Source organism: Erpetoichthys calabaricus, chromosome 9 (genome assembly GCF_900747795.2).
Source record: "Erpetoichthys calabaricus chromosome 9, fErpCal1.3, whole genome shotgun sequence".
Lineage (NCBI taxonomy): Eukaryota > Metazoa > Chordata > Cladistia > Polypteriformes > Polypteridae > Erpetoichthys > Erpetoichthys calabaricus.
Window position 1 is genome coordinate 184628594 of NC_041402.2, and position 16279 is coordinate 184644872.

Genomic DNA, 16279 nt, shown 5'->3' on the forward strand with positions numbered 1-16279 from the left:
GACACATTAATTCTGTTGCTTTTTCAAACTGCCTCCAACAAGGCAGAATGCAAGGGTGGTCCTCATCATTATCTCTGCCTGGTTTAAATATATACAAATTACTCAAAAAAGCAACCTCCCCTACTGCAATGAATTGTGTGCAAGAGGCAGAATGTCTTCAAAACTACAGTACTGCAGGTTCTCAAACTGATTTGCACTCGTTGCATTTTATTGGACAGATTATTCCTATCCTTTTCAGAAGGCTGTATTTTCTGTTTCAAGATGCCATGTATTGGTATGCTAGAGTTTGCTGTTGGGGGGCAGCAGTGAGGTGCAGTGGTTAGCTCTACAGTAGAGTCCTTGGTTTACATCCTGGCATGAGGACAGTATGCATGGATTTTATTTCCTCATCACAAAGGGAAGCTTGTCTGGTTAATTGTTAAGTTTAAACGGATTCCGTCTAAGTGCATGTAGGTGCCTTGTTCTCCCTCAGTTGGGTTCGAGACCACACTCCAGCCTCACTGACCTTGAACAGTAGCAGATGGGAGGATGAATGGATAAACTGCTTGAATGCAATTTACTCATAACATAAAGCTCCCTGAAAAGCATCCTAGTGCTGCCAATTCACATTATGAAATTTGTCTGTAATGAAAAAGGCACATTCTTAAAAATGAAAGGAAGACTTGGAATGGATTATATAATGCCCGAGTAATTCAAAGAATACACAGCTTACACTTCTGTATCCACGAGTTTGACGCCCTCGTTAATACGTGATCATGCTCATCTGTTGCAATAAAGAACCTGAAAGGGAGGGCCTTTAGATAGGTTGTAAAACGAAATTCTGAATTTCTCCTTGCGATTAATAAAGTTTATCCAAACATAGACACCCACATATTTTGCAATAACCCATGAAGACGTACAAGGATTCTTAAAAGGACTGAAACTCAAGATACAGACTTTATTGATCCACAAGAAGTCTTTTATTGAGCAGGTTTCCAATGTCAACAATCAAGCCATCAGGTACATTCATCGACATGATATTCCATCTTAATCAACTGTATTCTCGACAATAACATGTTGCATTGATCTTTGCTCCCTTTGAACTTTGCAAATCAATTAAAAAAAAATGGCAGTGCCGCCAACCCCCCCCCACCCCCCCCCCATAAGCTTCAAACACACATATACACTGCCTACTAAGCAAGATGTTACTCCTCCTTACAAATACAAAAACTATGGTTGCTTTCTTTTTTGTTTTGCAGCAGTATATTAGTAAAGAAATTTGATTGGAATAATCTTCGTAAATATGCATAGGTTAACCTAACAGGCAAAACACAACACAGAATTTTTCCTTTTAATACATTTGACACTATCATGGTCCGTTCATAAGAATTAACACTTATTCACATTCTTAAATGGACAAAAAAATGCAGCAAAACACCAACGCTAAGATTTTCAATGCTGAAAATAAAGTGGGAATATTCAGGTCTATCATACAGAGTACATACATGTTTTATCTATGCTTAGATTAGCAGCAGCATTCCTGTATTAAGGTCAATTTAGGCACAAAACACTCATTTCAACATTCAATGCAGGAGCATCTTATTAATACTAAATATGTAAGTGCATATGGACAAATAGCATTGTGGGTGTTTCCCGTTTCAAATGCTTTGATGCATTTGTATTAATGTATATCTTAGTCATTGTTAGTGGTTTGTACTTTTACTCAGATTAAAAAAATATTATATATATATCAGGAGGAAAAAAGTTCAGATATAGATTCAGATGTGAACGTCACTGGCATTGAAAAGGTCGCTGGTTAGATTAATTTAAAAATAAAACAAACCATCAGGGCTAAAAATGAGCAAAAAAAAGGAAATAACTGGATATCATTGTTTAGACTTTTATCAAATAACTGCACTCCTCTAATATGAAGATGAAAGATCCTCTCATGTTCTCCTATAAAGGTTGTGAAGTCAATAGGTTGTAGGTTGTTGACTGTATTAATGATATCAGTGTCAATCAAAATCAAAATTCATGGCAGAATGAGAACTGGACAAGATGTAATAATGACTAACAGAATAGGCAGTATGGTTATATTTAATATTAAAGCAGTATTTCTCTTGAATGCATTTTTCTACATTAACATCTATAGATATATTTTTAAAAAATCCATTTTATTATTTAATCATTTCAAACCTAAAAAATACATTTTTTTTTTTTTTTTTTTTAAACAGTCATGCGGAATTCAAAATCCAACAATATTTACTTTTAAATACAGATGGCCTGTGAATCTGGTTGGACGTTTTATGTAACAAAACTTTGTTGTTGGGAGGGGGTCTAGGGATAGAGATACAAAAACTACCATTTGATAAGTAAAAGTGACTGTGCTGTAAGTGTCATTTTCACAGTGCAAGCTCCTAGCAACCAGACTTCACATTTTATAACCACTGCACTTACAAAACAAGACAAAAAAAAAACAAAAAAAAAACCAAACACGAGAGACACACACCCACTAAAGGGAGAGGGCAGGGGGGAGTTCCTAACTATCATCATTATCATCTGAAATGTTAAACAGAAGAAAAGTCATTTGGGAGGGACGATAATTAAACATACATTTCAACATGCAAGTATGCAATCATACAGGACCAACTGACATACTTTTAGTTTTTCTTAACTGGATACTATAAATAAATAAATCTGGTTAGCGATGCAAGATATATATATATATATATGCATATATAAAAATAAATTATACATTTCAACATCCCTATTTTGCACAGATCAGACATTTTAAGACACTAGTAATTTCTCACCTGCAAGGATAAAAAAAAAAAGGAAACGGCTAAAAAACAAAATGAGTCACCACACAGCTAATGTGGGTGTCAGGTTTTCTATCCTGTCTTCAGAGGTTTGGTTCTTTTGCCAAAAAAAGATTAGAATTAAACTAATCAAATAAATAAAAAAAGACAGTGTAAACAATAAATAGACAATAAAATAAACCAATCCCGCCAAAGGCTGAACTTCAAACTTGTTAGGATCACAGGATTTTAGTGTGCAATGAAAAACAACAAAACACATTGTTAACTTAAGACCAAGCCCTTTCAAGTGTGATTTGGTTCTCTTTTAAACCGTGCAGGTGGAGTTTCAGCTGTCAGCATCCCACCATAGGTGCAATAATTGCTTAAAGAGTGAAGTGGGGGTTGTTAGCTTCTTTGTAATCCTTAGGACAAGGTGCCTCTTTTCTGCATCTTGAAGCTCAATGGTGTTGAAAAGCAGCTAAACACAAAGCACTGGACACAGAAGTGACCACTGAAAACAGAAACTGGTCCCTCTCCTCCAAACAAAATCTCTGGTCTCGGCATGTGCAATTATTGAGCAAGTGTGTATTAACTGCAGTTATACACCTTTCTGGTGTTGCAGGCAGGCACTCAGAGCCCCCACTGTCCTCTCAGTCTCACAGTGATACTTGTTCAGACAGTTTAATTCACTTCTTTTCTAGTGTTTCAACCATTCACAGAATGAGGCAACTGCAAAATCCCAGGCCTTGTTACCCAAGATTCATTGTGTCCTAATGTAAAGTTCCTCGACTGCCACTTTCTTCTTTTCAATGAGATTGGACTCCTAGGGTCATTTTCAGATTCTCATACACGACGTAACTGATGCTGACAGCTGGTATGACCTTCATAAAGTTAGGTGCCAGGCCTCGATATAGCCCATAAGCTCCTTCAGTCCTTAAAATGTGTCCAAAAAGTCTAGACATTGACATCTGAGGGGCTCCTTCTACAGAGGCTAAACAAAACAAAACAGACAACTTCAGTTTATTTTCCTCAATTCATAAATATAAATGCAGTTGTGCTAAAAGCAGGCAACAATACGTTCAGACAGTGGTATAAGCTGAGAAACCACCTACCTTGTGCTTGCATTCGTGTTCTGACCAATGCTAAGGGGTAGCTGGCAAGCTGTCCGCAAGAGCTTGAGATGGTACCACAGGCAAGGAGGACAAAAACTCCAGGATCAGCACTATTTGTGGCATAACGCTGTAGCCAAGAGTTTTTCAAAGTCTGCCAAAAATATATATAAAACCAAAAATTAGTTAGTTTCAAATAATGTAGATTACAGAAAGTAAATCCTTAACTGGCTGCAGTGGTGTTTACACTGTATGGTATATACTAACATGCACGATCACATCAACTTACCTCATACACAGCTAGGTCAATACCAGCATAGGGGATGATCCCAAGCATGTTTGGAATGTAGCCCTTGTAGAAAGCCTTAAGGCCTTCTTTCTGGAAAATGTGCTTTGCACAATTTGCAATTCCAGAATACTGACCAGTCCTTCGCAATGCAAGTCTAGTCTTCAGCACCTGCACAAAAATAATCATGTATCAGCATCAGTGGTTTGTGTTTTTTTTTTTTTTTAAAGTAAGAAAATCTTTTCACAGGCAAACACACGGTCATCTTACAAAACAATCTGTAAAACATGCCAAAATACTGCAAGTATAAAAATGAACAAATTGCAAGCACATTGCTGCCTCTCTGAATTAACCATTTTCAAAAGTCACATGTAAGATGGGGAATCCACAGCAAACTGGGAAAACATTTTCTTATTAAGAGCACTTGCTCTCCAAAAATCATACTAGTTAAAAAGACTTTAAGGCACAGAAGCATTCCCTTCTACTGTATCACACCAAATTGACACAAATGCTACATAACTGTCTCTGTCCTACTTAATCTAGTTCAGGATTGTGAGAAGCTGGAACCTATCCCAGCAGCCACAGATGCAAAGCAGAAAACAAGCAAAAGTTTTTTACATTTACATCATTTACATTTACATTATTTAGCAGACGCTCTTATCCAGAGCGACTTACAACAGTGTTTGTTAGTTTTTTTCGCATACCCCTTGGGGTCAGAGCGCAGGGTCAGCCATTGTACAGCGCCCCCTGGAGCAATTACAGGTTAAGGGCCTTGCTCAAGGGCCCAGCAGAGTATGATCTCTTTGGCACTGACGGGGATTCGAACCGGCAACCTTCGGGATACCAGCGCAGATCCTTAGCCTCAGAGCCACCACTCCACCCGTGTTTTTGAAGTTCTACTTCTAACTTGTGCAACAAGAAAAAGATGGCCACCAGAAATACAGGTTACAATTCATCGATGTGTCTTATGCTTCAAAATTATTAGGCAGCCGAACAACAGATAATTACAATACTGAATGGCCATTTCTCATAAATGCACTTGCCCACCTACTTCTGAGGACACCATTTGCCTAGACAGCCTAAAGCCCATTAGAAGACCTATATATACACAATATTGAGTCTTACCTCCATTGGGTAAATGCTGCTCTGTGCAATTGCTCCTGCCAAGGAGCCAGCTACGAATCTTTCCAGTATTCCCAGAGTCTCTTGATTGCTGCCTATTAAACGTTTGATCTAGACACAAAACAAAAACAGAATAAATAAAACATTTTTATAGCTTGATACTTGTTAATTTGCATTATTATTTTAATGCACAGTACTTATAAATTTTAGCCAAAGCAACTTACAGATCACAAGTGCATTGCAATAATATGAGTACTGCCATGTTGAATGACTTAGGGAAGGGTCAGGGTTATACAAGGAGCCACGGAAGAACCACTTCCCCTGTGTCTTAAAATTTAATGTCTTACACCATTGTTGCCCAAGTTTACTCCTAAAATACTCCTGTGGCTGCAGGTTTTCATTCTATCCAAATTCTGCTTTTAACTGGACCCCTGACTCAACACATTTAGCCACTGAGTCACACTTTCTATAACTGAGACTTCAAAAAATAAAATCAGAGTGGTAAACTATTTCCTTCTTTCTAATGTGTGAGCAGTGGAAGGTTAGAGGATTTGTTCAGAATCAGTTATGTCAGTGGCAAAGATTGAAACCTCAACATGGTTTACAGTCTCCAGGACTCTTTGCTAACACTGAACTGCCCCTATTCCTCCTTTAACAAACAGCTTTTCTCCTTAAGCAACAAAGTTCCCATATTAAACAAAAAAAAAAAATAAAAAAATTCTATCAAATCTGCTTGGTGGTTATCATCTTTAGTTAACGATAAATTTAAGTACCTGCTCGTAGGCCATGAACTTTATGGCAGATTCAGGGGCAATTTTGATAACATTAATCCCATTCCCTCTCCAGAGAGATCTTATGCCACCTTCACGAATCATCTGAGCAAATCCACCCATAACACACATCTTGTTGCTTCTGGAGCCATGAACCTAAAAAAATAAACACAAGACCTTGTTTAGAATCGATTATAGAAGGAAAAACACAAGAGAAGTGAGTGAAAGATTCAGGCATAATGTTTAGTCTCTGTAAAAAGCAATATCTTGAAAATGGCTAAGCTTTAATCTATGGTGCATGCTTTCCTAAACAAAAAACTTTCATTTAGACTTTAACAATGAAGTGGTGTTATTGGTTTTGTTGTCCTTTTTCCTTTTTTTTTGTGTCAGTGCTGACAGGTGATGTTCAGATCCCATCCCAGCTCTTAAATTGGGTTTGAAAATGTATTACATAGACCTTGTTTTTTTTAATACAAGCTTAAATGGGAACAACATTATTTTGCTTAGAAGGAATGAAAGGTTTTTAAAACAATTGGTAACCCACTCTTTGTAGAGAAGCTGAAGCAAGCTATTGGCCTGGTACCAAGTTAAACATTCCTCACACCCCTTTGCCAGTTAGGCCTATCAGATTAACAAGCAAAGGGCACTGAAGAGGTGTGACACCTCCCCCACTTTGTGATTGGTCAAAGTTGCTTGTGCTGCTATGCTTGGCAAACAGGGCACATGAACCTCAGAATCTTGGCAAGGATATCTATTGGCATATTTACTGTTGTTGAGAAATCTCATTTGTAATAGTAGATACAGCTAATCAAGCAAAATGACCTGCAGAAGGTTAATAAAATGCAGCGTCAACCCTCAGCTCAGGAGCAAGTAATACATCAGGACTGGACCTTTGCCAATATCATTATTTAAAAGTGAGTGTTAGTCAGTTAGAACAATTTTGGCAAGAAGAGACCATTAGCCTTAACAAGCCCGTCCATCATAGATTGTCCAAAATAACATTACTTCGATATGTGATGGTCCAGAAAGTCCTATTCTCCACCAAACTATTTACTAATTTATTCCATGTCTCTATGGTTCTTTGCATTAAAACATCTAACATTTGCAGATATTCTGCAACTAACAAGTTTCTGCTCATTGCAGAATTTATTTTAAAGTAATAGCTTGGACCCTATTTTTTTTCATATTTTTAACACTTTGTGAATTTCCCCTTGGGATTAATAAAGTATCTATCTATCTATCTATCTATCTATCTATCTATCTATCTATCTATCTATCACTCTGATCATGTCTCCTCTTAATCTTCACTTGCTGATCAAAGTTATAATTTAAGAAAGGTATAAACAAAAAAGTTGTGTTGTATAATGATTATATATTGGCATTCAAGTGAACCAGAAGATGACAGAATAACCAACAAAACATACAGAAAAAGCCTCTTAACATCATATCACATGCAGCACCGACTCCCCGATCTGAAAGGCCTAGAGAGGAAATGGGACTTCCTCCAACCCCCTTGGCTTCATGGTACTGTGAGGGCACTCTCTATAGAATGTACTATGAAGTCCACCATCCCACTTCTCACCTGCATTAACACCTTCAAGCGGTCAAGTGGGGCAGTGCACGACCGGGATACTGCTCCTGCTACTCCTCCAGCCACCAGGTGCCGCCACCACATTCCAGTTTGTTTCTCCTCAGCAGTGAACTCATCTGGAACAGTCAAGCTTTCACCCACATCAAATATCTAAAAAGAACAACAGAATAGAAATTAAATAAAGCTGACATCATAAGTTTTTTAACTTTGATGTGCATATCTTACACTCCTGCTAAATCTTACCTTGGAGTAGGCACAAAAACTGCACAAAGAATGATAATACAGAGTAACTACAATAGTAGATTAGACTCCTTGAAATCCTGGATATCTAAAGTCATCTTTCTTTCATGTTTAGGAAAATCTAATATTGTAATGCCATTTATTAATAAATGATAATATCAGGACAATTTCTGGGTCTATAATCACCATTTCTCAAAAGTCAAGTGAACAAGGAGGAGAAGGATTTGTCCCCTTTTCACATTTAGCTGGCAAACAGCATTTCATTTTGTGCTAATTTTGAAAATAACACAATCCAGTTCACTTGTGCTTGTCTGCGGTTTGCTCACCTGCTTCAGAAACTGAAAATCACTCCACCAAAATGTCTAGAGAAATTTCACATGCTGTATTCAAGTAAGCAATACACACAAAGACAGACTGCTACCACAGTAGATGGTGGAGTCAATGCCAAAGAAAGTTTGAGACATACTTCTAACAAACTATAAATCATGAAATACTCTGCACATGACAAATTAATGTACAGTGTAATGTGACAATAAACCAATCTATTAACCTATGATTGTTCAACAGCTTTGTTAAAAAAACATGACACTTCAATTTTAATTGAGGATGGCTACATGATGCAAATTCAAAAATGTCTGTGATGAGAATAAATTGGGTATGTGCAATTTCAGTAAGGAATACAAGCAAAGAGTAAAAGAAAGGATGGTCATGGTGGGGATGACTGGAAATAGTCATGTAATGCAGAGGACAAGTGGAGAGGATAATGTGAGAATGGGTCTCACTCCTAATGCAAGGAATGCAGAATGTGTAAGAAAAAAAAAAATGTAAGGAGTAACAAGACAATGAGAAAAATCCCAAATAATGGCCGTTAAACACATTTTCTTTTAAGGTGAAGCAATATTAAGTTAATTGCAATACTTGTTATTTAATTAACATGTCCCAAGAATGCATTTATTAGTAACAATGAATTCATATTTTAAAACAATCAATACTTTGCTCATTAAGCCACCCTATTGATGTGTCAACTATATATCAAAACTTGGTCAAAATGCATTAGGGAGAAGAGAACACAAAAAAAATAAATAAATAAAAAACCCGGGACCACAAAGTTTTTTTCCTCTCTCTGGCTGATTGACAGTTTGGCACACTTAAAACAACAGTTCCAGTAGCCTTTTACCTAGTTCCTTTAAGACCTGTACACATTTGCAAAAAAAAAAAAAAAAAAAAAAAACTCTGCCTGTAATCCAGCTAGGTAAAGCAACTGACCCGTGTCTTGGGTGTTTGCCAGAAGTTACTTCTGTAGGACACTTCATACTGAATTCCCTTGCTCATTCAAAGTGTTCATTTAATTTTTACTTTAAATACTTTGAAATAAGGACACTGCATAGAAGAAAGGAAGTCACCTTTATTGTAGTTACAATTTTCTAATACATCTAAGGCAAATCATAGAAAAAAAAAAAAGACCGGTATCATGGGCCTATGAACCCTTGACTCAGCATCTACTGCCAACTGTACATCTAACAAAATAAAAACTAGCAAGATACAACACAATTGTATATAGCAAGATTCCTAAATGAGAACTGAGCCATGATACCAGCATTTAGAAATTCTAGTATAATGAACCATATTTGCATGCCACCCTACCCAGAAAAATAGGACCAGGATACCAAATGCATGGTTCTGTTAGAGCAAAAAATTAAAGCTAAAACTAATAGAATTAATCAAGTTTAAAACCATGTGTGCAAAAATAAATAACTAAAAGAGGATGGTTCAGTGCCTTTCAATTAATCTTTAAGGACATTCTAAGACTTAAGAGACAACAGGTTATGTTCCATTGGGTTAAACTTTAAGGACTACAGGCCACTGATGTAACACTTGCAGTTACAACACACCATATAAAACCAGCCGATGCCAGATAAGGTATACAGATCAGCAGGTGTGCCACTCTGCTGCACCTGCCAGGAAGAGATGAAAAGTACAAACTTGTGCACTTTCTTATCTTCTTATACGTGGTAGGGTACAACAAGGGATCATTTTTTCGTAATTCATGTATCATGTGTTTCGCAATAATCATCATGGAGCTATTCCAATGAACCTGTAAAATGTCCTCTTCTAAATTTAACATGCACTAAGCCATTGGTGGCCTTTATTTAGAATGAGGCAGAATTACTTCAATGCACCATGACATTAAGCTCTTTGGGTACATGATCTATTCAAAAGATCTTTTTGGCAGAAACTCTCTTCAAACACACACATAAATCACCAAACTGCATTCTGAAACACATTTCAGGCCTCAGTTCATAATGTACCAAAGGGAGATTCCTTTTTTATGATGTGTGCATAGAACCTGGAGCTTTAAAGCTTTAAGGAACTTTGATAATATGTCTTGCATTTCTAAGACAAGCTTAATCCAAGGGCATACTACTGTCCAAACAGTATGTTTTAGTGCAAGCAAGTGATGCATCATACGAGACAGACACCCAAGTATGATGTAGTGGCTAAAGACACTGGAGTCTAAACGAAACAATTGCTGGTTTAGTCCCGGATTGTGCATCATCACTGTGTCACCCCGAGTAGGTCTCAAAATGTGGGTAAACAATTATGTTCGGACTTGGAGTAAAAAGTTCTTACAAAAAGCATACTGAAAAGATCAATGATTTTAAACACTCAGGAGCAAACAGCACCGAATGAGCTTGCTGTGTGCATCTCGCGATTTCATGTTAAATATAAACAGCTGAACAAAGCTATGTAGAGCAGACCAACAGTTTGAAAGCAAATGTGACATTTAGCTACTCAGACCCTTGTCAGGACCATTAAACTGTCTTACAATAAAGCAGGTGATAATTATGTAGAAGAAAGAGCAATACAATATAGGCTGAAGGCTACGGTCTTACCGTGGAGTGCTTCCAGTAGAGGATAATTTCAGGAATGTTGTCTGCCGGGTGTAATAAATGGTAGTCTCTCCATTCATTCCAGTCAATGGTCATTGTCCCATTTTTGTCCATGCTGTGAAAGAAGAATGCATTGTTAGGCCATTCTCACATTATGTTACACCAAGTGTGTTACATGCTTAATGCTTCTATGTTATCATTCCACTGCTATTTTCCTCTCCAAGAATACACAGCTGAGCAGCTTGGCCAAAGTAAAAATGTAGTTCTAGTGTTTGAATTTGAAGGTGTTAATCTGACACCACTTTAATTGTCCATTCATTTAATTTTGAGTATCTTTAGAGAGGAGATTTTTATTACAGTTCCTCAATTATACTCTGTTATGGAAAGCATTTCCTCATTTCAATGTACATATTTGGCTCCAGTACATAAGAGGTTTCATTTGATTTTATACTATCTGACACCTAACTCTGTCAGAATATGTGATGAAAGAACCTCATTCTAGGGTGTGTCCGAAACCTCAAAACAATTGTAGGTAAAGTTAGCCAAGTTAACTCAGTTATAAGAAGAAAACTGTAGTGGAACCATAGTAAAAATAAAGCACTTTGTTTAATGAATGATTTAGAATGGCAGCACAGGCTAAAAAAAATAGAAGCCTAATGAACGTGTGTTTAAAAGGCTTGATATTTCTATGACCAGCAATACCTGGGATGAATGGGTAGATTATCCCAGTGATGAGAAGTACTGCAAGTGAAGTATGTTACTTACTAAGCAACAGGGTCCCAGAACTGACCCTTCCTAATTCTGGGACAGACCAAAGAAAAAAAAAAAATAAGAGAAAAAAAAAGAGAGTATGAAAGAGCAAGACAGCCAAAGTACACAGACAACAACAAGCAGACAAGATTAACACCTCAACATTTTAATCATCTAGATTTGTTAAATAAATAAAAAAATAGGCTACATTAAATCTCCTGAAAAACAAAAAGCAATGCTGACTTAAATATTTTCAGGTGTTTGCTGCTTAATAGGATATTCAAGCACTTAACAAGAAATGAACATGAAACTGCTAATGTTCTCATATGATGATATTTTTTTTAAACCTTTAAAAAGGCAGAAAGTACAAAACTAATACCATCCTGGACCTAATCAATATTAACATGAATATTTATATTAATTTGGATTTAGTGAAAAGCAAATGTGTTATTTTATATTTGGTTCACTGCATTAAATTCCAATAAAACAGAAAAAAGTTTAGAAACAATGAGGTAATGTTTAAAGGACATCTAAATATAAAATAGAATCACAGAGTGAAGAGATGTGCAAAATACGTGGGAGTTCAAAAAAAAAAAAAAAAATCAGTTTTAAATGTTCAATTAATTTTAACTAAGTCCTCTGTTTAAAATGCTGACTAACAATTTAGAAAGTCCACAGAACACAGTCTCAAAATGTGTTCATTACACTGGCAAGAGCCAGTATAATCTGGATTTCACAGCACTGCGCCACTAGCTGGGTTGTCGCCAACACACAAGCATGACAGGGAAAGAGACAGAAAAAAAAAAAAACCCTTCCACCTATGCTGCAACAAGTACCAATACTAGTCAATGTTAAATAATAAATTGCAAATGCAATTTAAAACAATCACAGTATCACACAACACAGGAAAATAACAATAGGATGAGGGCAGCAGGTGAATACAGAGAACCCTCAGGAAGGAAGTAATCAAGTGTCACAGACACCATGTAATTTTTTTTTTTTATTAATCTGCATATCTTATTGTTTTCATAGTTTTGTTAATATAAAACCTGCTGGAATTGCAATAAAACCGATTCTGAAATATTTTAAGTGAGAAAAATAGCTTGCTGTACGACAGCAGTTTGCTACTTAGAAGCCAAGGAATTTCAAGGATAACCATGCCAGATACAGGCACTTAACAGCAATTACTCTTAAATATAACAGAACTGCATCAATACTGGTTTTAGTTATCTTCAATTTTGAAAACATGGTTTATTAATTAATTCCTAGATCTGTTGTTTTCACACATAACAGTTCTAGACAACAGGCAAGGATCCTAAAAGGTGCCAGAAAGTTCATGATCACCAACATCACCTGTGTATAGTTTTGTTTGAAGGAAAATATGATAGTAACTATGCAGTGTTCAAGAGCTGAAATTGTCCTATTATTTTGTACAGTGTACTTATCTCTTTAATGCACGTTTATGACTCCAAATATTAAGGATGTGTAAACAGAAAAAGAGTTAAATATGAAGCAGCAAGAGTAACAAAACACTACCGGACCATTCTCCCATAGTTGCATTGCTGAGGGTGCACAGCCCCCTCTACTGTTTAATAAAAAAAAAACTTGTAACACACGGCTGTGTCTTCTTGTAACCAGACAACTACTTCCTTCTTAACTTACGTGGAAAACAGCTTCCTTATTTCAAAATCTCCTCAGACATTAAAAAAAGCAAACATTACAAAACAAACTTCAGTGAAAAGGGCTAGTAGATATTTTTCCATTATCATAAGAACACATGACTATTGTTCACGCTCTGCAACATCAGTGTGTATTACGTGGCTGCCGGGACATTTTCCACAACCGACTCATCAGTTTTATGGCATCGTTCACACATAGGCAAACTCGCCAAGTTTTTTAGTTAGCTTTTCAGGACTACTGACCAAAAGATCTGTCCTCAGTCTGTTAATGTACCCGTAAATTGCTAGAATAGTCTGTATGCGTGAAAAGGGCTATCAACACTACATATAGACACACACACATCTAATCTGCAACACTGCAAACAGCCATCACACATGCAAATGTAAAACTAAGGCACATTCAACTTACCTTTTCAGGATTTTTTCTGCCTGCTGCTCAGAAATATGTACCCCAAGATCCCGGAGTGACTGCATAATCTCTTGTGAGTCAATATGACCTATAATTGAAGATTAAATCATTAGGATTTTATGTGATGATGATGATGATAAACACTTTACAGAACTGATACATTCAAATTTGAAAGGACTCTAAAATACACTACCATCATTTTTTTTGTCCAGGCTCTTGAAGACCAGTCGCAATTTCTTCTCATGGTCTCTGAGATAATGAACAAACTCTTCAAAATCAAGTTGGCCATCAAGATCTTTGTCACCAGCCTTAACAATTTTCTGAAAGCAAAGGTAAGAAAAATAAAGAGTTATATAAATTCTCAGGGTCTACCCCATTTTGCAAGTATAGTGCAATACTGTACATGAGAAAGTATACATTTCCAAACAAACACTATAGACAGCTGCAGTATTCAAGACCCACATTGTTGGGGGTTTTTTTTTTGTTGTTTTTTTTAATTAAACGATGCTCCTACCTGTATAGTGAATTACTTTACAAATAATTTATTCTTTCATCTAAAATAAGGACCTTCAAAACTGGCTTTGAGGCAGCTAGGATCCTGGGTCCCAGTACTGCACTCAATTATCATTTATGGAGTTAGCAGGTGATCTCTAGGTCTGCCCAGACATTCCTATTTCCATCCCACATCCCCAAAATCATCTATGTTAGGTTACCATATGACTCTAAATGTGCCCCGTGGGAGCGTCAGTGTGTGCATGACTAGACCCAGCAAAGAACAGGCATCATATTCAGAGCTGGCTCCTTTTTTTCATTCTATGTAATTTGATTACGCAGATTTGAAAATGTTACTTTAATTACTGTCACTTATGAAACAGTAATTCGTTTACAATCTGTTTACTTTCTGCAAATAACAGGTGTCATCACTGTGAGTAAAATTATACACAACAGATCCTGGTCGGTTAGCTGCAGTATGTATGTATGCATTTATGTATGTATGTATGTATTTATTTATTTTGAAACGGGTTCAGATTGTCCTGCAAAAAATGGTTATACACATATTTTGTTGAGGAGTGTGCATCCACTCAAACTTAATGCAGTTGCTTTTGACTCACACAAATTTAATATCACAACAAGGATACGGATTGAATCATGAACTCTATATTCTAAGTCTTGTTACATAAAAATTAAAAATACACCAAAATTATATGAACTCTTTACAAAAAAGTAATAGAGAGCAGTATACAAAGAAATAAGCTGCTAGTGTTCCATTAATGCAGAGTCATTCAAAATTTGCAGAGTCACTCAAAATTTGCAAATAGAACTAAATGAAAAATGTAATAACACCTTGCAAATCTGCTCTAAGGCCACACACCTGAAAGACACTGGGATACACAATTAAAGCTATAAACCACAAAGTGAAGACAGGAATAAACTAGATTTTAGTTACGCTTACATAATCAGTATGATCTGGCAAATGCTTGAATCCTCCTCACTAACAACGCTTGATGGCAGCAAAAGTCAACTGTTTTAAATAAAGACTCAACTTAAAAATCCTGTACAATCTTTTTCCTATTAATTTAACCCTTATTCCAATGTACAAAATTATTGACTGCACATAAAAGCTAAATATCTGCTCCATAACAGTGAAAGAAGTTCTCAGTGGAAAACGATATATATTCGGTGCAAGAACCAGCTGTTTTATCAGTTCTCTAATTTAACCTAGCACAAAATGTGTTCAGAAATAGAAATTCACTAATTACAATTGTGTTACAAAATTACATTACATATCAATCCACTTTCCAATTGTGCATATTTTACTATAGCATCACGCTTTGTAGCCAGTGCTTCTGCCATAGGCTCCAGACCTCCCATGAACCTACAATGAATTAAGCGGATATCCATTCAGTCATTTCCTAAAAAAATTATGGTATGCAGTCATAGTCATACTAGAAGCCTTTCCAGCTATTACTCCAACACAGCTTGTATTTCACCTTTGTATGTACTGTAATATATTATATATATATATATATATATACACACACACACATATACATATATACATATATACACAAGGCTGGAATTTATCTTGGCTTGCAGTGAACTCACATTTGAAGTAAATGATTTCACACAATCACCTTAAGAGTTAACAGCATTGTTTCAAAGCTTAAAGAAGTTACATTTGAAAGCAGACATAAAAGCATTGTGAAATGTTAACTTTCTCTATATAAATTTCAGCATATATAATAGAAAGTGTTCATACTGTGTAAAGTACTTTAATATATGAACAGTCCACTTATTATGTTTTGGAAGAAAATTAATTAGATATAAACTCAATAAAAACGTGAAAGGACTTTCCATTTTATTTTCAATATAAAACTCAAAAGCATACTATGGACAGCACAGTGGCCTAGTGCATGTTGTCCAAAGACATGCAGGTGAGGTGGATGCTAAATTGTCCCTTGTGTGTGTGTGTGTGTGTGTGTGTGTGTGTCTGTGATTGTTTATCCTGTGATGGACTGGTGTCCTGTCCAGGGATTGTACTTGCCTTGCATACTATGCTTGCTGAGATAGGCTCCAGCTTCCCAACGACCCTGAATGAATGACTGAATAAAACACAGTATACCATGCACCTTGCTAATCTTTACATTCATTTTT

General features: G+C 36.2%; 1 protein-coding gene across 5 annotated transcripts in view; it reads right to left on the reverse strand.

The window, feature by feature from the left end:
• Positions 1–936: 936 nt before the first annotated feature.
• The window catches only part of LOC114656956 (calcium-binding mitochondrial carrier protein SCaMC-2-B), a 69405-nt gene continuing 54062 nt past the window's right edge, over positions 937–16279 (reverse strand). For 2 of the 5 annotated variants that reach the window (XM_051932349.1, XM_051932350.1), the window contains exons 2-11: positions 13818–13944; positions 13625–13712; positions 11552–11587; positions 10790–10901; positions 7647–7805; positions 6068–6220; positions 5298–5405; positions 4176–4343; positions 3890–4040; positions 937–3768 (exon numbers count right to left, since the gene is read on the reverse strand). In XM_051932349.1, coding sequence (XP_051788309.1) covers positions 3584–3768; positions 3890–4040; positions 4176–4343; positions 5298–5405; positions 6068–6220; positions 7647–7805; positions 10790–10901; positions 11552–11587; positions 13625–13712; positions 13818–13944 — 1287 coding nt within the window. In that variant the 3' untranslated portion in view covers positions 937–3583. Of the gene's footprint in view, positions 3769–3889; positions 4041–4175; positions 4344–5297; positions 5406–6067; positions 6221–7646; positions 7806–10789; positions 10902–11488; positions 11588–13624; positions 13713–13817; positions 13945–16279 lie in introns of those variants that run through there. The other 3 variants (XM_028808612.2, XM_028808611.2, XM_051932351.1) reach the window with 2 other exon arrangements.